At 35.2% G+C, this 19,490-nt stretch overlaps 1 protein-coding gene across 1 annotated transcript in view; it reads left to right on the forward strand.

Annotated features, from left to right (window-relative positions):
* The first annotated feature begins 6,282 nt into the window (after positions 1-6,282).
* LOC128997132 (myb-related protein B-like) overlaps positions 6,283-19,490 on the forward strand; it is a 54,483-nt gene continuing 41,275 nt past the window's right edge. The window contains exon 1 of the mRNA XM_054422714.1: positions 6,283-6,624. Coding sequence (XP_054278689.1) covers positions 6,554-6,624 — 71 coding nt within the window. The 5' untranslated portion in view covers positions 6,283-6,553. The remainder of the gene's footprint in view (positions 6,625-19,490) is intronic.

Raw genomic sequence — 19,490 nt, forward strand, 5'->3', positions numbered from 1 at the left:
AGAGTCCCGGGATCGAATCCCACTGGTGGCACTAACTTTTTGACTAAGATTTTTTCATTATCAGCAAGTTTGGTCCGGTTATGACAGTTTAATTTTATTATTAAGTCATTATACAATTTTAATTGAGCAATTTTTAGTTTTATTTAATGAAAAGAATTATTTTTTTCTATTAATAAACTTTTTTTATATTATTTCATTATCAGCAAGTTTGGTTAGTTCGGTTAGGTTATGATAGTAATTTTATAATAAAAAAATTATAAAATTGAATTTGAGGCATTTATAATTTTATTTTATGAACCGAACTATTTTTGCGATTAGTAAACCTTCATTGCCAAAATGCTCTCTACTACAGCGCTGTTCACGGAGGAATTTTGAACTAATGGCTCAATCGTACCTCCCCTAAGTCAGAGCCATATTACAGTCTTACAAAATGTAAACATTGAAAATTTGGAAGCCCGTGGGGCGTAGTCCAAGAGAAATATGAAAAATAAAATTATATAATATTGCATTGTCATCCATTTGTGATCTATGTTTCAATTTTCAAGTCGCTCTAGCTTATCCGAAAGTTAGTTTGAAACCAATTGCAAAATTTGTAGCCTACCGAATAGACAAGAAAGCGAGTTAGCCTAGTAAAAAATGTGTTTTAAAATGGACGTCTTTTTAAATAAAAAAAATGTGGGGATATCCAAAGAGCAATCAATTTACTCAGACTTTTAAAGAAGACATGGAATCATTGACTAGAATAGGCTACTGTAGTAGAATGAAGTGGTACCGGTATGATGACTCTTTGTTTATGACTAAATTAACTTTTCTTTTTTAGCCATGATCATTCACTTTAATTACTTGATTACCCATGATTATTGATTGGTCTTTGAAGCCTAGCTATGTTAGCGCCCTAGATATTTAAATAAAAATATTTTGGGATAGTCTTCAGAATTTGGCTGTATTACTCTTATAGCCGGCAAATCCAAGATGGCCTTTAGCTTTCAAAGACCCAGGAAACCAGTGTCAAGTTCAAAACAATCAAAATTCGACACACACACACAGAGATATTAATTCAAAACCCACTTAGCCTAATTGGGTTCAGGGGGCCCAAAACAGATATTTCCACCCAAAACTCAAGCTGGAAAATGTTGTCAAAAACAACTTTAACCATTTAATTTACTATGTAGGTTATAGGGGGAGAAAGTAAAACTGTTTAGTCCTACACCCCATGTTATTGTTTTGAAGTTTAAAAAAATCAGGACACTTCATCAATTTTTTATGCCAGGCTAAATACATTTTTTTTAAATATAGTTTTGTTAAATGTGTGGGAATTTTGTCTAATAAAATTCAGGAATCAATTTACAAAATTAAACCAGAACGTAAAATTTATTTCAATAATTTACTCACATTTAGGTACGGTACTAAACTTAATACATCCAGGACCACTCACTACCAGGACACTGAATGTTCACTTCAGCTGTGAAAATAACTTTTTCGTAACACAGTGATCAAGGGCATGAAGATAATCAAAGAGTTCTTCAGTACATGTTTCCGACGTCTGCGATTTGCTGTTGACTCGGCTGTTGCATTCCTCAAGTCTTGTCTTTAAATTCAAGGTATGTTTGTCGGTGGCAGAGCATGTATCCTTTAGGACAACTTGAGGATCCACTAATTCCTCCTCTTCCTGAGCTCGGACGGTAGGAAACAGTTTCTTCAGTAGAGACATATTTCTGGTTTCTGAAAAGTTAAATATTTGTTATTATATAAATTATCTGTGTTAGTGTATTTAAGGATGTAATTAAATCCGTACAGACTTGATTACCTGACCGAGACTGGCAGGAGGGGTAGTAGAAAGGTCGGATAGTAGGGAAATAATGAAAATCAATGTAGACAAACAACATCATTCCCATGTCAAATGAACACAGTAATTCTACCTGACCATCTAAGATAGCCTACAAAGAAATTTTGTAAAGCCTACTGGTATACCCTACAAAAATCTGAGTTAAATACCAAGTTTCATCTTGAAATTTCAACTACAGTAGTTTCAAAACTACGCTCAAAAGCAAAATTTTAATGAATTACTTTATTTATACTACTATCACCTCTCAAAATCAAGCTAGGAGGATGAAAGAGAGGTTTCATTTTGTGACATTTTTTCTAAGCCATTCTAAAAATATATAACTTAACACAAAAAGTTTTTATATATAAGTTAGCCTATATAAGTTCTTATATATATATATATTTTTTAAATATATAAGTTAAGTTAACACAATACCGGTAGTTTTTTTTAATTAAAAATTACATTTACCGGTACCGTAAGTTAAAACATTTTTGAAGGTTCTCAAATAATGTAGGCCTACCGGTAAGTTAGTTATTATTTGATGGTGATAAATGGTGATTGATTTAGATTGGACACTCCAATCATCATTAGACATCAGACCCAATTGGCGGAATTTTGAAATTTTAGAGCAAGTTTGGTTAGTTTAGAACAGTTTCATTCCATTATTTTTTAATGTTTGTTGATACTGAACAATATTTATTTATCATAGTTGTCAGCTGATATGTTTCAATTTGTCAATATCGATATCTGGGACCAAAAATTAAATTATAAGTGTCAATAAGTTATAGCGAAAAGAAATCATGGGTACACTTCCATATCTGTTGGCACAAACAAACGAATGAGTAGGCCTAATAATAATTATTCAATTGTTTAATTCAATATATCGTTTGGTTAGTTAGGTTAGGTTAACCTTACCTAACTAACCAAACGATATATCGATCGATATTTTCATTCGGTTGTTTGTGCCAACAGATATGGAAGTGTACCCGAAATCATCGATAATAATGAATGTTCCCTTTAACAGGAAAGTAGGCCTACCCATTTTCACAACAGGTAACTTAGGCCTAATAGAATTGAAAAGTACTTAAACAAAAGTCTTGCAAAATACAAATTAGGCTATTGGCTTAGCTTTTTTTTACCTAATCTAACCAAACAATTTTCAAATGAAATAATCAAACATATCGAATAATCGATGTATCATTGATATTTTCATTTGGTTGTTTTTTAAACAGATACGGAAGTCTACCCCAATTTGTTTACTCCAATGATACAATAGGCCTTTCTTTTAAAGTGGTGGTAGGCCTATCTCGTTCAGCTACAAGCCTGTTAACTTATTGATAAAATGGGCGGAAATGTGCTCAATAGGCCTAGGTCTAGCAACTACTGTCAGGAGGTTTGTCTTCCCTTTCAAGCAATTGGCATGGGCTGAGGCAGAGGCCGAGACGAGACTTCTCGAGGACAAAAACCCTCCAATCGGACCTCTTCATTCGATTATTATCTAAAATCTTTTTTATAGTATCAGCAAGTTTGGTTGGTTAGGTTAGGTTATGACAGTTTGCCTTTATAAAAAACTAATTTTACAATAACCAAAAAGACCTACCTTATGAGATGCAATTCCTAGCCAATAGGTTTATAAACCTAAGTAGCCTATATAAGGTTTAAGGTTATCCTGAAGCGCAGAACAACGTAAAGTTTTACTTAAGTACAATTATAATAAATGACTATGACAAGACAATGTCAAAGAAAGGAAGAGGAACCAACCACACCACCGTCGATCGGTCGAACTGACTCTGAGACTGAGACTGAGAGAGAGGAGACTGAGCTGAGCACCTATTAGTGACTGAATAGAGTGGAGTGGAGTGGAGACTGGAGAGTGGGAATTGGGAATACGGATTAAATCTACGGATTAAACAATGTTGCTAGATTGTTAAAATGTTTAGTTTTAACCATAGATAAAACATACTCCCATAGGAATTGAAGTGGCCGAAAACTTAGATTTTATGTTCAGCTATATTGGTGATATTTTGCCGTTTTCCCGATAAGCTGAAGAACATTGAGCAACATCTTATTCTTATAGGGCTTTGTTCAAAAGACTCCACTCCTATGGCGACATTGTAAACTCGTCCAAGTGTGTTTTTGCAATGCCTGAAGGGACGTTTTTAGGGTACAGAGTTTCAGCATCAGGTGTCTACCCTCCACAAGACCGAATATCTGCTCTTCGTGAGTACCGACTACCTAAGACAATGCGTAGCGTATGGTCTTCGACGGTTCCTAGGTATGATCAATTTCTATCGTAGATTCTTACCTAAAGCCGCAGAACTCCACACATCTTTACACTCTCTGCTTGGTCATACAAATAGCAAGGGATCACTCCCTGTACCTTTGAATCTAGAGACTGAGGAAGCGTTTCAAGCTTGCAAGTCTAGCTTGTCGTCAGTGACACTATCATCTGAAACATGACGCCCCTCTTGGACGGTTTACAGACGCCTCTGACGTTAGTGTAGGAGCTTTTCTTTAACAATTTGACGGAAATTCCTGGCAGCCACTGGGATTCTTCTCTAAAGAAACTTTTACGAAAGCAAATAAAGCTCTTGGCCGGTGTACTACCGTGAACTTCTAGCTGTGTATGAAGTAGTATAGCATTTTCATCATTTTTTGGAAACCACGGTATTTACCATTTTTACGGATCATAAGCCACTCCATCTTGATTTTCATCAACGTCGTGAGAAACTGCCAACTGTTCAACTACGTCAGCTTTCATTCATATCCGAGTTTTCTACAGGCATAAAACACATCGGAACTCAGAAGACACTGTTGCCGATGCTTTATCACGTGTAAATAAAACCATAGATAAATCATAAAAACGCTGTCAAAATATTCGTTCAATTATAGTAGTGCGATTATTTCATACAAATTAAAAATCAGTAACAAATATATGCCGTACTCTTCGGTTGAATATTAAGGCTGTAAGCTTGTATGAAGCTAGCATATTTTTCAAGCTTCTAAAATAAGCTACGCAATACAGTAATAAACCATTATTTAATACCCCCGCCGCAGCAAACCTGCAGACTAAGCGAATTTCCATTTGACTGATTGGATTTACACTGAAATGTCTACTTAAAAATATAACATTTATTCTTGATTTAAATAGAATTAGTTTAACAAGTACTTAGGTTTGCTGCATCAAGGAGGGTAAAACTGTTTTTTTTGTAAAATGTGAATAGTTAGTAAGAAATAAAAACATTTTCCAAATTTGATCAAAATATGTTCACAAACAAGCAAACTACAACAGTTTACTTATTCTCCATAAGAATAACATGGGAATTTTAAATGTACAATTTTTGGTATTTTCTCCGTAACCATTAGGCGCATAATAACGCTTCAATATACTAAATTATTTGTTTTTTTAAGCTCTACAAAATGGTTTGGAAAGAAATTGTTAAATTTTATGTTTTTTGGGTCAAAAATGGGAAAAACCTATTTTTACCCCATAAAACCCCCCGTAAACCCCCGTTCCCATGGTCCGATCATGCTGGATCGCGAATTCGTTCGAATAAACGTACGTTTACACGTTTGTACCAAATTTCATCAAAATCGGATCATTTTTGCTCGAGTTATCGTGCTGACGGACACACACACACACATATATATATATATATATATATATAAATATATAAATATTTATATATATATATATATGAATTTGAACGGATGGTGTTTTTGGCCTCTAGGGACCTCAAAACGAAAAAAAAAATTGGTCCCGCGTCCAGGTCTTACCATGAGTACTACGGTAATAGCTTATTCCCTATATGGGAAATTCGCTAAAAATAAATACACGTTGGTAACGACCAAACTTTGTGTTTTCATGATCTCATTTTTATGCATGAAGATGCAATACACTCCATTTACAATTATGTTTATGTAGTTTATGTTTATTATAATTAGCATCCACATTTAATATCGTTTAATTGTGATGAGTTTCAAATTGTTATCTTGACTCTTGTCTAACAGCGGTGTTAAATGAAAAGCGCGCACTACATAATTCTCCGTTTCTGAGCGCTACTTTCAACTTGATGCCACCCCAAAGTTGGCGGACTGGCGAAAATCCTTAGTAATGGTTGTATATAGTGCATGGCCCTTCTATTTTTATTCTGTGTTCGCTGGTATTAATTTACTGGCACTAACAGATCAGATTTCTAAGGTGTTTCATATAGTGAACAATCATAGTTGTTTCGCTTCAGGTTTTTCATTGTTGGCCAACCTGGCTTGACAGTCATGTGTTTTCAAGTAATGGCAACTTGACCCGCCAAAGGTAGGGTAAAAACAAAAACAACAACGCTGAGCCGATCCCGGTCGCCGACTGCCAGCGCCAGGGGAGCCAGGCCTGGCGAAATCAAAGGACAGAAGGACAAGACAGTGAAGTGAAGTTTGATTGAAGACTGACTGAATAGAATAGAAGAGCAGCGCCGATCGGTCGTAGCCGACAGGCTCGCGTTTGTGTGAAAATAAATTAATACATAATACAAGTATGACTGACTTAAATCTAACGTAATTATAATTGTTAGTTTATAGTTAAAAATCAACAATAATGATAACTTACTGTGTGTGTGTGGTAAATTCGGTATGGTGGGGGTGTGTTGAACTGCATCGGGACTAACTTCTGTGATTTTTATATTAAAATGTGAGTTTTCATCTCGGTTTTCGGTGAAACTAGTGAACTTCTAAATTATGGAACCAACCAGTGTCAATGGATTGCATAAGTCAGCCAAGATGTTCATAAAGTCAAAGAAATCATTCAGGTAAGTCCAATGCTGGAAGTTACCTAATTCTGACAGCAGCAGTACCTGAACCTGTAGTCATTTAACTGAATGCCGAGGAGTATAGGCCTGGTTTTAGTGAGGTGTTTGTGTTGTGGAGTCGAAAGTAATCCTGTGCTTTATACAACTTAGGTTTAGCTCAAGTTGTAGTATAGTTTTTCAGCCTACACAGGGAACTGCCCTCCCCCCCCCCCCCGCCCATGGTCATAAGTCATTTATTTAACCAGATTTACCCTACATAAGTTACATGCATTGGTATTGGTTACGTCAATTACATTTATACATAAAATATACGTGTAAAGTTTCTTATCCTAAGTACCTACATGTCATAAGCTAATTACATTTGGTTCATTTTACATTTTGTTTAGAAGGTCATTGTCAAGGTCTTTCTAAAACAACACAAACATAATTAACACAATGGCATGCTATACAAAGGACAAAATGGGCGAAATACAGTTGAATGGGCAGTACTATCGAAAGCAGCATTAGCCTAAGTACCTAAGTTAGCCTATTATGATTTTTATGATGGACAGTCTATACAAATTCGTCAGTTTTGTCATATCGTATTCCATCTAAGCCATTGGAGCTTAATTTAATTGGGAATTGCCAATAGTAACTTGCCCACCTACGCACCACTTGGCTTTTTGTTTAGCCACCAATTAGGCCTAAGTTAGACCCAACTGACCACTATAACCTTGCTGTTTAGAAATCAATCACCATTAAGTTAGTCCTAGTTCTAGGTTGGTCACCTAGTAAACTAAATATTGTTTACATAAGTGGCAGTTAGTTACAGTTTTTTTTTTTAAATTAATGGTAACTTAATTCTTGGGATTGTTAATTAAGTTTGTTTTGCTGTAGTGGTGTGTAAGTTGAAAAGGATCATATCGATTGGTCTTTCTGAAGCTTATTATTGTTGACAGAGTTGTATGCTTAACCGTGGAATAGCCTTGATTATGCGATTAACAATTTTAGAACGTGTAATGACTAATGAGCGTCGTGTTTTAACTGGGCTGAGTGATCATAGTGCTGGCCTAGCAGTCAGTCCTAGGTCAAGTGAGCACTGAGCAGGATGCGTTTCTTGCCGCGGCTGCCTGTTTGATTTTGGCAAAGCTAAGGAAACCAAGAAGATTCTGGGTTTAAGCTTTCTCCATTCATACTTGATGTTCTATTTCTAATCCATGAATAGCCATGTCTTTTGAATTTTTATCATATAATTAATCAACTCTTATACTGATACATTTACATTAGTACTTGAACACGCTGTATTCCCCAAAATGCTTGGAAACAGTGAACCATCGTCGAGTATTTTTATCATAACTGCTGATCCTATCATCATCCCACTTTGAAATTTTTATTGTGTAGGCCTACATCCTAGATTACATTCTTTAACATGTGTCATTTTCAAATTTATCAAAAAACACTAGGCCTATCTTACATTTTTTTTTTAACATAATTTGAAATAGAAAAAATCCAATTCATATCTGAAGCCCTCATTCGATACATTTCCTCGACTTCAAAGTATTTTGAGTAGTGGTTTTTAATAACCATATAACACTTGTCTTTGTGTTTGAACTAGTCAACAGACACATTTTGCCACGGATAGTTCGGGACAGTCCTCGGAATCAACGGTTCCCTGTGATTAGTTGAGTTCTGAATACACACTGGACACGATTTGATTTTCCTTTCTATTTCTTGAGAAATTCCAGGCCACCACATGGTTCCCAAAGCACGTTTCCTTGTTTTTGTGATTCCCAAGTGTCCACTGTGAAGCCTCTGTGGAGCATTTCCATTCGTAGTTCCTGAGGCATTATCATCCGAGTCCCTCGAGGCAATAACCCATCAATACAACTTAACTCGTCTTTCATGTTAAAGTATTCTTGAATCTCATTAGGTAAACTTGATTTTCCAGGCTATTTGTCCATAATTCGTATCTTAAGTTGTGCACAAATTGGATCTCTCATTTGTGAGTGAAGTACTTTTGTCACATTTTCGTCTGTAGTGTTTATACTAATCAGACATGGACAAAGGCTTCCACTTCTGTAAATTCGCCATCTTCATTAGCCAGAATAGGACATCTCGATAGCAGATCTGCTATGGCAAGTGGTCTGTTCTTAGGGTCATGCAATAATTGTTCCTCATCATACGCATTCTGCATCGCTGTAGCCTTGGTGAGAGCTCATCTTAAAAATTGAGACAAGCGGTTTGTGGTCGGTATCACTTGTGTATATATTTTACCCATCAGGAAATATTTTAAACAATCACTCGCCAAAGTGCAAGCGCTTCTCTCTCAATGTTACTTCAGCAGGCGTTAGAGTCTGAGATATATATGCCACAGGTTTCTTGTTTTCTCCTTCAACTTGAAGTAAAACCACTCCAAGACCTTTTTTGAAGCGTCACAAGATAGATTCAAGGGTTTTTCCAGATCATAAACAGTCAAACATGGCTCTGACGATAAAATCTGTTTTACAGTGACAACAGCTTTTTCTTGAGTTGGTCCCCAAAAGAAATCATTTTTAGTCTTTAACAAGCTCGTTATTGGCTCCAAAATCTCACTGAGATAAAATACCCCCGCCGCAGCAAACCTGCTGACTAATCGAATTTCCATTTGTCTGAATTGATTTTCAATTAAATATATTTTAATAACATTAGGTTTAACGAGTACCTAGATTTGCTGCAACAAGGAAACTAATAAAGTGTGTTTTTTAGTAAAATATTGATAGCTTAGTACAAAATAAATAAATTTGCCAAGTTTGATCAAATTATATCCACAAACAAGCAAACTACAACATTTGACAACATTCTCCATATGAATAATAAATTTTAAATTTACAATTTTATCAATTTTCTCCGTTACTAATAACCGAACAAAAATACTTTTATATACTAAATTATTTGTTTTTTTAAGCTCTTTAAAAAGGTCTAAAGAGAAATTGGGAAATTTTGTGTTTTGAGGGTCAAAAGTGAGAAAAACCAATTTTTACCCCATAAAACCCCCCGTAAAGCCCCGTTCCCATTGTCCGATCATGCTGGTTCGCGCACTCATTCAAGTTTATCCCGCTTTACACCTTTAAACCAAATTTCATCAAAATCGGACAAAAATTACTCAAGTTATCGCGTTATATATATATATATATATATATATATATATATATATATATAAATCTAGATATATATACATATATAAAAATTTGAACGAATGGTGTTTTTGGCCTCTGGGGACAAACAAATGAAAAAGTAAATCGGTCCCGGGTCTAGGACTTACCGTGCCACCTACGGTAATAGCTACTTCCCTATAGGGAAATTCGCTAAAATAAATTACGGTATAAAATAATCTTATTGACTTAAAACAAAAAAACCGTAGAAATCCTCTTTCTGAGTTCTCTTTACTTTATAAAATAAAATAGGCCTACTTTAAAGAATAAGGTGTTTTGGAAAATTTATGTAACTAAAAGGGAAATTCAATATTCATAAATCAACTCACACGATTAATAAAGGGACGTGTTTTTCTCTTCATTGAAACAATATTTGTCCAGATATTTTTTTAGAACTTAAATTACAAAATTATATCTTAATTTCCCCAGATTCAACTAAAGTATTGTTGCGTGTTACCAAACTAATCAAAAATAGGTTAATTTTCCACAACGATCAAAATTCAGTTTTTACTTTCTTTCCATATAAATTGTACCTACCTATGTGGAGAAACTATGTTTTCGTCAAAAACTGTTGAGGTTGAGTTTTGGGTGGAAGTATCCTAATATTTGGGCCTTCAAATTGATTTGTGTGCAGACTACACCTTGTGATCTGATTGTTTATGAAATTTTGTAAGGTATTTGGCAACTAACCAGACAGAAATTTTGATTTTAATGGTGATTTTTCTATAATCAACTAAATTTTATAGTTAATACACACAAACCAGGAAGGAGTTAACGCACATAGTGGCGTCTCCATCTTGAATAATTAATTGATTGAAAATAACTCAAAAAGCTAATTAAAAAAATTCTCTGATGACTTCGATAGAAATTGATATGAGCCGTATTATCTTAAACAAAATTGCATAGTTCCCAAAGCTTTAAAAAATGACGACTCAAAAGTATTTTATTCCCACCATAAAACCAATTTACATACAAATGTACTACAAACTACACATGTGGTCTGATTCTCATGACTATGTTAGTACTAATCCAAGTTATCCAAGCACATTTGACCAGTTACCCTAAAAGTAGTAGGATGTTAAAATTGAAGGTCAAAGCTAAACGTATATTGGCAAAAGTCTGTGGTTGATAAGGAGCTGGATGAAAGTGATAAGTTAACGGTCGCAGGGCTTGTTAAGACATTGACCTGGGATGAGACGATCGATAACCAACAGAAGGCGAAGGCAAGATGCAGACGGCAGACTCTATTATAATGGATATAGAATAGGGGAGGGAGCACGTGCTATGAGTGCTACGACCTAGAACACAGCAGGCTCCACACTGTCTGGTGTTTGAAGTTAAAACATCGAGAATGTACGCTGTTGGATTGTGTCTATAGCTTTATTCTGTGGCAGAACATACAACGAAGAGTTTGCTAATGTATGGCGTTTGAATGTACACAGATAGAGAATGTAGGCCTATTAATTTACGCTGTTTAATTGTATAACTATAGCTTAATTGTGTGGTAGAACATAGAACGAAGAGTTTGCTAATGTATGGCGTTTGAATGTACACAGATAGAGAATGTAGGCCTATTAATTTACGCTGTTTAATTGTATAACTATAGCTTAATTGTGTGGTAGAACATAGAACGAAGAGTTTGCTAATGTATGGCGTTTGAATGTACACAGATAGAGAATGTAGGCCTATTAATTTACGCTGTTTAATTGTATAACTATAGCTTAATTGTGTGGTAGAACATAGAACGAAGAGTTTGCTAATGTATGGCGTTTGAATGTACACAGATAGAGAATGTAGGCCTATTAATTTACGCTGTTTAATTGTATAACTATAGCTTAATTGTGTGGTAGAACATAGAACGAAGAGTTTGCTAATGTATGGCGTTTGAATGTACACAGATAGAGAATGTAGGCCTATTAATTTACGCTGTTTAATTGTATAACTATAGCTTAATTGTGTGGTAGAACATAGAACGAAGAGTTTGCTAATGTATGGCGTTTGAATGTACACAGATAGAGAATGTAGGCCTATTAATTTACGCTGTTTAATTGTATAACTATAGCTTAATTCTGTGGTAGAACATAGAACGAAGAGTTTGCTAATGTATGGGGTTTGAATGTACACAGATAGAGAACGTAGGCCTATTAATTTACGCTGTTTAATTGAATAACTATAGCTTTATTCTGTGGCAGAACATAGAACCTGAGTTAGCTAATGTCTGGCGTTTGAATGTAGAAAGATCGAAATATCGAGAGTTAGTTAATGTATGATGTTTAATTGTATAACTATAGCTTTATTCTGTGGCAGAACATAGAACGGGAGTTAGCGAATGTCTGGCGTTTGAATGTAGAAAGATCGAGAGTTTTTTAATGTATGTTAAATTGTAGAACTACATAATATTTACTCTGTGGCAGAACATACAACGGGAGTTAGCGAATCTCTGGCGTTTGAATGTAGAAAGATCGAGAGTTTTTTAATGTATGTTAAATTGTAGAACTACATATTTACTCTGTGGCAGAACATAGAACGGGAGTTAGCGAATGTCTGGCGTTTGAATGTAGAAAGATCGAGAGTTTTTTAATGTATGTTAAATTGTAGAACTACATATTTACTCTGTGGCAGAACATAGAACGGGAGTTAGCGAATCTCTGGCGTTTGAATGTAGAAAGATCGAGAGTTTTTTAATGTATGTTAAATTGTAGAACTACATATTTACTCTGTGGCAGAACATAGAACGGGAGTTAGCGAATGTCTGGCGTTTGAATGTAGAAAGATCGAGAGTTTTTTAATGTATGTTAAATTGTAGAACTACATATTTACTCTGTGGCAGAACATAGAACGGGAGTTAGCGAATCTCTGGCGTTTGAGTGTAGAAAGATCGAGAGTTTGTTAATGTATCATGTTAAATTGTAGAACTACATATTTACTATTTATTCTGTGGCAGAACATAGAACGGGAGTTAGCGAATCTCTGGCGTTTGAATGTAGAAAGATCGAGAGTTTTTTAATGTATGTTAAATTGTAGAACTACATATTTACTCTGTGGCAGAACATAGAACGGGAGTTAGCGAATGTCTGGCGTTTGAATGTAGAAAGATCGAGAGTTTTTTAATGTATGTTAAATTGTAGAACTACATATTTACTCTGTGGCAGAACATAGAACGGGAGTTAGCGAATCTCTGGCGTTTGAGTGTAGAAAGATCGAGAGTTTGTTAATGTATCATGTTAAATTGTAGAACTACATATTTACTATTTACTCTGTGGCAGAACATAGAACGGGAGTTAGCGAATGTCTGGCGTTTGAATGTAGAAAGATCGAGATTTTTTTAATGTATGTTAAATTGTAGAACTACATATTTACTCTGTGGCAGAACATAGAACGGGAGTTGGCGAATGTCTGGCGTTTGAATGTAGAAAGATGGAGAGTTTGTTTTGTCTGGCGTTTGAAAGTATAACCACAAAACAATGGGTGGTAGAAAATCTGCTGAGACGTAAGCAAACTGCATGTTTGAATGTAGAACATGGATCGAGAGTAGTAAATGTCTGCTGTTTGAAAGTATAACCTCAGAGTAATAGGTCTAATACCTAATTTAATTTTACACATTTTAATCCAAGGTATAACATAGATCGCGCGTTTGAAAATATCTTATGTTTTAATGTAGAGCATGAAGCGAGAGCTCTCTAATGTCTTGGGTTTGATTCTAAACCTTATCAATTAATGTGAGCGGTTTGTTGTACCTACAAGGTTTCATAAATTTTTCAATACATAAAAGTAAATTTTCATGACTTAACAATCTAGCAAACGACTGAACGTTAACCTACACGATTCTCAACAAATTTGATTGCACTTTTCACACACTGGAACGCTGGATTAAAGCTATAGTTTAGTTCGAAATCTACAGTGCCAAATATGGCACAAACTTAACCCATAACTGAAATTTTAAATTACGAAAGAAATAAATGCCAGCTGGGGTTAAATGGATCAAAAGCTCTGTAAAGTCCAGGTGTGAGGCTAGACGAAGGAATAGCACGCGCCTAGAGCTATTGTATGATTCCCCCAAGGTTTGGAAATACCTTCGGCTCTCAATGTCGCCGCGGCCTATGCTAGACGTACTGACCCAGTTATATAACACTTTCAATTATACGATGCAAAGTTATCACGCCCCTGCGACAATTGACAAAATAATCGGTATCCGCAATCTGACTCATACTTTCTCCCATTAGCTTGTCAAAAACTGTTATAATGTGGTGGGGGTAACTATGATAAAGGAAAATCATAAAAGTTGTAATAATTTTTGAATCGTAATTTTTACAGAATTGGGGCTGCACTATTTTGTTTAGAATTATAAGGACCATAACATACCAGCTTTAATAAAAACGGGGTTTTTCGGAAATACCATTTCTCGTTATTTTATGGGAAAATATCACAAGTTACAACTAATTTGTGAACCTTGATTCGTACAGCAATGAAAGTTAGTATATTTCGTTTAGAATTTTAAGGACTATAACCACAGACTACAGAGTAAACCTAACAAACTAATTTTTTATCACAGTCGTTCGAGCCATTTATTTTTTGTGAGGTAGGCCTATTTGATTAATGGGAAAATCACTATTTAAAAAATGAAATAAAACGCCTGAAGATACCTAGGACGTACCAAATGTAATCACACATCCACACACACATGCAGGTACAAACAAACACAGGCATACATCACTTTGAAATCCACTTTCTTTGGGCTCAGAAGGACCCTAATCAAAACCCAAACTCAAAAATTTTGACGAAAGCAATACTTTTTCCATATACATTCATGGTATAGGGGGGGGGGTGTAAAAAACTAAAAAAGAAAAAAATGTTGTGCTTAAAAAAATTACAATGTTATTCGAGGATGAGAACATGAACCTCAATCATACTGTGAGCATCCGGCGGGAAGACACGAGAAAAAAAAAACCTCTTTAGAACTAACTATGTTTGGTTTTGATTCGTCCTAAAGACATTTGTGTATTTTTTCTAGTACCACAATTAAAGCATGTAACGCAATCCATGTAACAACGAAACTGGGTTCAATAAGGCAACCAAAACCTTAGTAATTGAAATTGAGTTCTGTCTAAAAGATCTTATGCCAACTGGTTCAAACTATCGTCTTATAGCAGTCTGTGCTTATGAACGCACAATGCATTCGTCCTATCTATATTATTGATAGAATTTGTTGGATTTTTGTGTGCAGCAAATCGACCCTTAAACATTTAGTTTATAGGCGTATTGGGTATCAATTTAAGCTTTATCCTCTTGATGTGCCTTTTGCGGGTTTGGATTATATCTCGTTTAAATTACAAACTTTGTACCACGACAACTTTGCACCAGTTTACACCTACTATAACTATATATTTTTATATAACTCAACTTATAACAACTATTATAACATACTGGACTCTACCGCTTTGCTTTTGCATTTCCCGTTGACCAGACTCTATTTGCAAGGTGTTTACAAAATATATAAAAAGAATTCATGTTAAAAAATCCTATTTTGAAAAAACAAACTTGGATAAAAATGTGATAATCTGCCAAAACACATTGCAACTCTTCCACCATGCCTAAAAACTCAATCCAAAAACTACGGGACCAATTTTTATATCCTCTAGAAAAGTACATATTTTTGAGCGTGAAAATGTGGAAACTTCATTCTCTAAATTGCTCTCCCGATTTTCCATTTACACCAGACTGTACTGCTACTGCAAGGTACCCTCACCGAGGTCTACAGTGTGTAGACCCGAGTGTACCCGGGAGGGGGTTAGCACCTGGCGTTGCTTGGACCCCTCATACTGCCTTTAGTAGTCGGGGTACTCGGGGAGGTGCAGGGTATCCCGTGTGAGAGTGAGTTCTGTGTTATTGCTGTTAGGATGGCCGGTCGGGCCTTCTACGCGCATCACGTACAGCCCCAGTTCGCAGAGTACTTCAACGATGCGTAAGTTGCATTTTGGAATTTGTGTGTGATTTTTAATTGTTTTGGAAGAGTTTGTTTTATAACGAGTGTCAAAAGCTTAGAAAATTCCCGGTGTGTTCATCATCCATGCATCACGTTTTATATTCTTTACTACAAAACTCCCGGACGCAATTTAAGAACATTTTGTTTCTTGGGATTGGACTGAGGATATTTTATTTGGAAGTGAAACTATCGAGGATTTGGTATAGGGCCTATGCTCGCCGCATTACGACACTAAAAATTGCTTTATTTTAAGTAAACCCCCATTAATGTATTTTATACAATCTTAAATACATGACTCTAGGAAATTATATATATTTAATACGCTTAATTTTGTTCTTGTGGCAACTAATTTGAGAGAACGGCTGGGCGTAGAAACTTGGTAAAGGTCTTGGTCTGTAGATGAGCCATTAAAAGAGGAATACAGTTTTATTGATTTTTATCCTCAAGTTATATTTATTCATCCCTTTAGGGCCAACTTAATGCATTTATTTTTAAAATAAAGGTTTGCAGTAGGCATATTTACGTGCGAAATCGCACGGGTTACCCCAGGATTGCGTATTTTTCTTTGATTTGAAGATCACAGGAGGATTTTAAGATAAATTTGTATTAGTAGACTTGATAATTATCTAAAAAAGATTCACCTGGAAATCGTGCTATCGAGGTTTTGATGTAGCGTATGTTGTAGGCCTACTTTAATTTTAATTATTTAATTTATGGTCAACTGGAATGTGTAATTAGGCTATATAAATACTATAATTTATAATATACTATAATCACAATACTCGATATTAGTTAATTTAAATTACGATAAAATCTATTCATCAGAATTGGCTAGTAGACTTGTCATCATATTTTATGAAAATGAAGCATAATGTGCGCTTCGCGTTAACAAAACAATAGACGAATTAATGTCAAGTAAAATTGTTTCTTAACTAAGGGTAGAACTCCTCCATACTCGCAATAGTTAAAACAATAGATAGTTTATCTGTTTAAAACAATTGGTAGCAGATACATTTAAAACGGTTGTAATACAAAATAACGAGGAAGTTATGGTCTTGTTGTCTCGTATCTACACTTGGTTGGAGCGACCAAAGGATTATTGTGTTCGAAGAAGTGTTGCTCTTTTTCTTAGCAGACTTTCCTCAATACTAGGAACTATTTTGTGACCCTAGCCCTTACCTTGATCCTATAGCTTATGTTTGGGCCTGTCTTTTATCCCGTTAGTCCTTTTGAAATGCTCTCACTTGAACTGTTTTCTTTACTTGTTATTCTAAAATCGTCTAACTGGTCTTTGTTTACAGTTATTTAATATTATTTTTGTCAGGAAAAGTCCAATGATATCGAGTTTCTTGGTAATTTATGATAGCAATTATTTAGTGTTATTGTAGATTTTATTCTGAGAAGGCTTCGGTTCAAATGTGTACACAAATATTTTCTCTCTATGAGATTAATCAAACTGCAGATTTCCCAACAGCTTGGGTTTTCTTATATTTGAAAAAATTGCAATGTTACGTTTGAGGATATTTTAGTTCTCACTATAACCTCATGATCTTATAAAAGAATGGAAGATTAATATTACTGATTTTCTTAATACGTACACTTTGAGTTCTTGTTGAGTTTTAAGGAGAAAGGGGTAAAATAGAATCCGAATCGTTATATTCCCGATAAACTTACCAATGAAAAAAATCATTATACTACAATTAGGTCCCGACTAATTAATTAATGTCAAAGATTGTGTTATCGTCCTTACCACACCCAACTATAATAACGTAACTTATAGGCTAACCATCGATCAGCAATAAAAGTTATGGGACAAATAACCACTGTAGTATTTATAGCGTTTCATTCCTTAGAAATCACCCCATATCAAATTATAGTCGTTTTAAGATAAAACACGCAGTTATATGAGATTCCTCGATAATGTTCGACACAAATTATAATAAATTAGGAACATAAATGTATAAGGAAGTTATCTACGACGTAAAGTCTACTTGAACTAGTAATATTCAATAATACTACAGTACTAAATTAACAATTTAAAAGCAATCAAATTTCTTCACGATTCAAAGTTGCTTCATCACTCGTTTTCAAAGGGGTTTATCGAACAAAGTGTCCCATCTCTCTGTGTAATAAGATCTTCTGTTTTGTAACGCGCCGTAAAATGAACCCCCGAATTTTGGCGACGCGGAGCCCTATTCAGGTCCGGAAGTGTTTTAATTTCTCCCGTTTGTCCCACGCGCCTCATCAGCTGTTATAGCAGATGTTTGCTGTCCTAGTTAACATCTTAGATGGAGTCTACTGTCGGGTTATGATAACGTGGTGCTTGGGTAGAATGGCTGACAAGTTAATTCTGTTCGGGAATTTTAGATTTTTACTAATTGTGAGGAGTTTTTACGCATTTTAATTTTGTTGATAATGTTGGGTCTGGTATGAATCTGCTGTCGGAATTGAAGTGATAATGGGGTTTAGGTGTACTGTTGGGTTATAAGTGTTATAACATTGTGGTTAGAAAGGCTCGAATGGGTAGACTAAACTGTCTGCTTAGCCGAGTTGGATTAGAATGCACGCCTACAAGTAAGAAGGTTGCTAGTTTATCACAAGCATGGCTGGTTCTGGACCCAAAATCCGTCATTTGTCATTAAGCTTGGTACTATCCATTTAATGGTTATGATATAAAAATTATGGTTTGGACATTTGACTTAAGAAAAAACGAAAAACGGCTAGTAGCGTTAATATACATACAATAAAATGCTGACTCACAAGCTTCAATAGTATGCAATTTGCTATTCAAAATATTTCCCTAGAGTTTGAAAAATTGTTTTTTATAAATTTTTATGATTTGAAAATTTGTTGGTTCTTGGAGTGTAATGTGCATCGAGGAAGGCAGCAATCAGTTTGTCAAGGTAATTCCGAGGAATAGGTAACAGTAGGATTAAACCTTTGGTTTTAAGGGCAGAATAAGTTTTTTGGCATCCTTGGGTACTGAGGGTGACTTTTACAGGAAGGAAGGCACCAATCAGAGTATCCAAAGAACTTTCCACATTTTCATCGACATTATAACTAATTAAGCCTTCAAAGCTAGAATGACTTTTTGGCTCCTTGGGTACTGAGGGTGACTTTTACAGGAAGGAAGACTCCAATCAGAGCAGTCAAGAGGTTTGACGCGTGCCAAGGAGATACACTAGGGTGAACACTCCTTGCAGCTGTCTTCTGTTCTGTCATATCTTGGAGTAATTAACAAGCAAACATCTGCGATCCAGGTGTTCCGAGGAACCTGTGCAATTTACGAGATCGTTATTTTGGCGAACACTTTCTGATGGCGAAATATTCAATGGTGATTATTACGAAGGTTGGAGGCAATCGGAGGCAAAACGTTGTATCAAAAGACTCCTTAGTGATCGCAAGTACGAGAATGATTATCATAATTTTCTTTAGTTTTGAAAGTGGAAGTTTTCAGAGAATTTTTGGTAAAAATGTATGTTTTATTTTCACGATTTTTTTTATAATTGGCATTTTGTACGGTAACTAACCAAACCACCGTTGATCTTTTATAAGAATCGGACATATAGAAAGTATCACCATAGTCAATGGTATCACTCACACTCATTGAAAAATAGCATGATTCCATTGGCAATTAGCATCTGGGCCCAGAATCGATCAACATGAAAACAGAAACCTTCGTACCGGTATAGCTGTCAGAGTATCAAACATTG

Source organism: Macrosteles quadrilineatus, unplaced genomic scaffold (assembly GCF_028750875.1).
Source record: "Macrosteles quadrilineatus isolate MER2022 unplaced genomic scaffold, UCM_ALF_1.0 Scaffold_6__1_contigs__length_79288215, whole genome shotgun sequence".
NCBI classification, from domain to species: Eukaryota; Metazoa; Arthropoda; class Insecta; order Hemiptera; family Cicadellidae; genus Macrosteles; species Macrosteles quadrilineatus.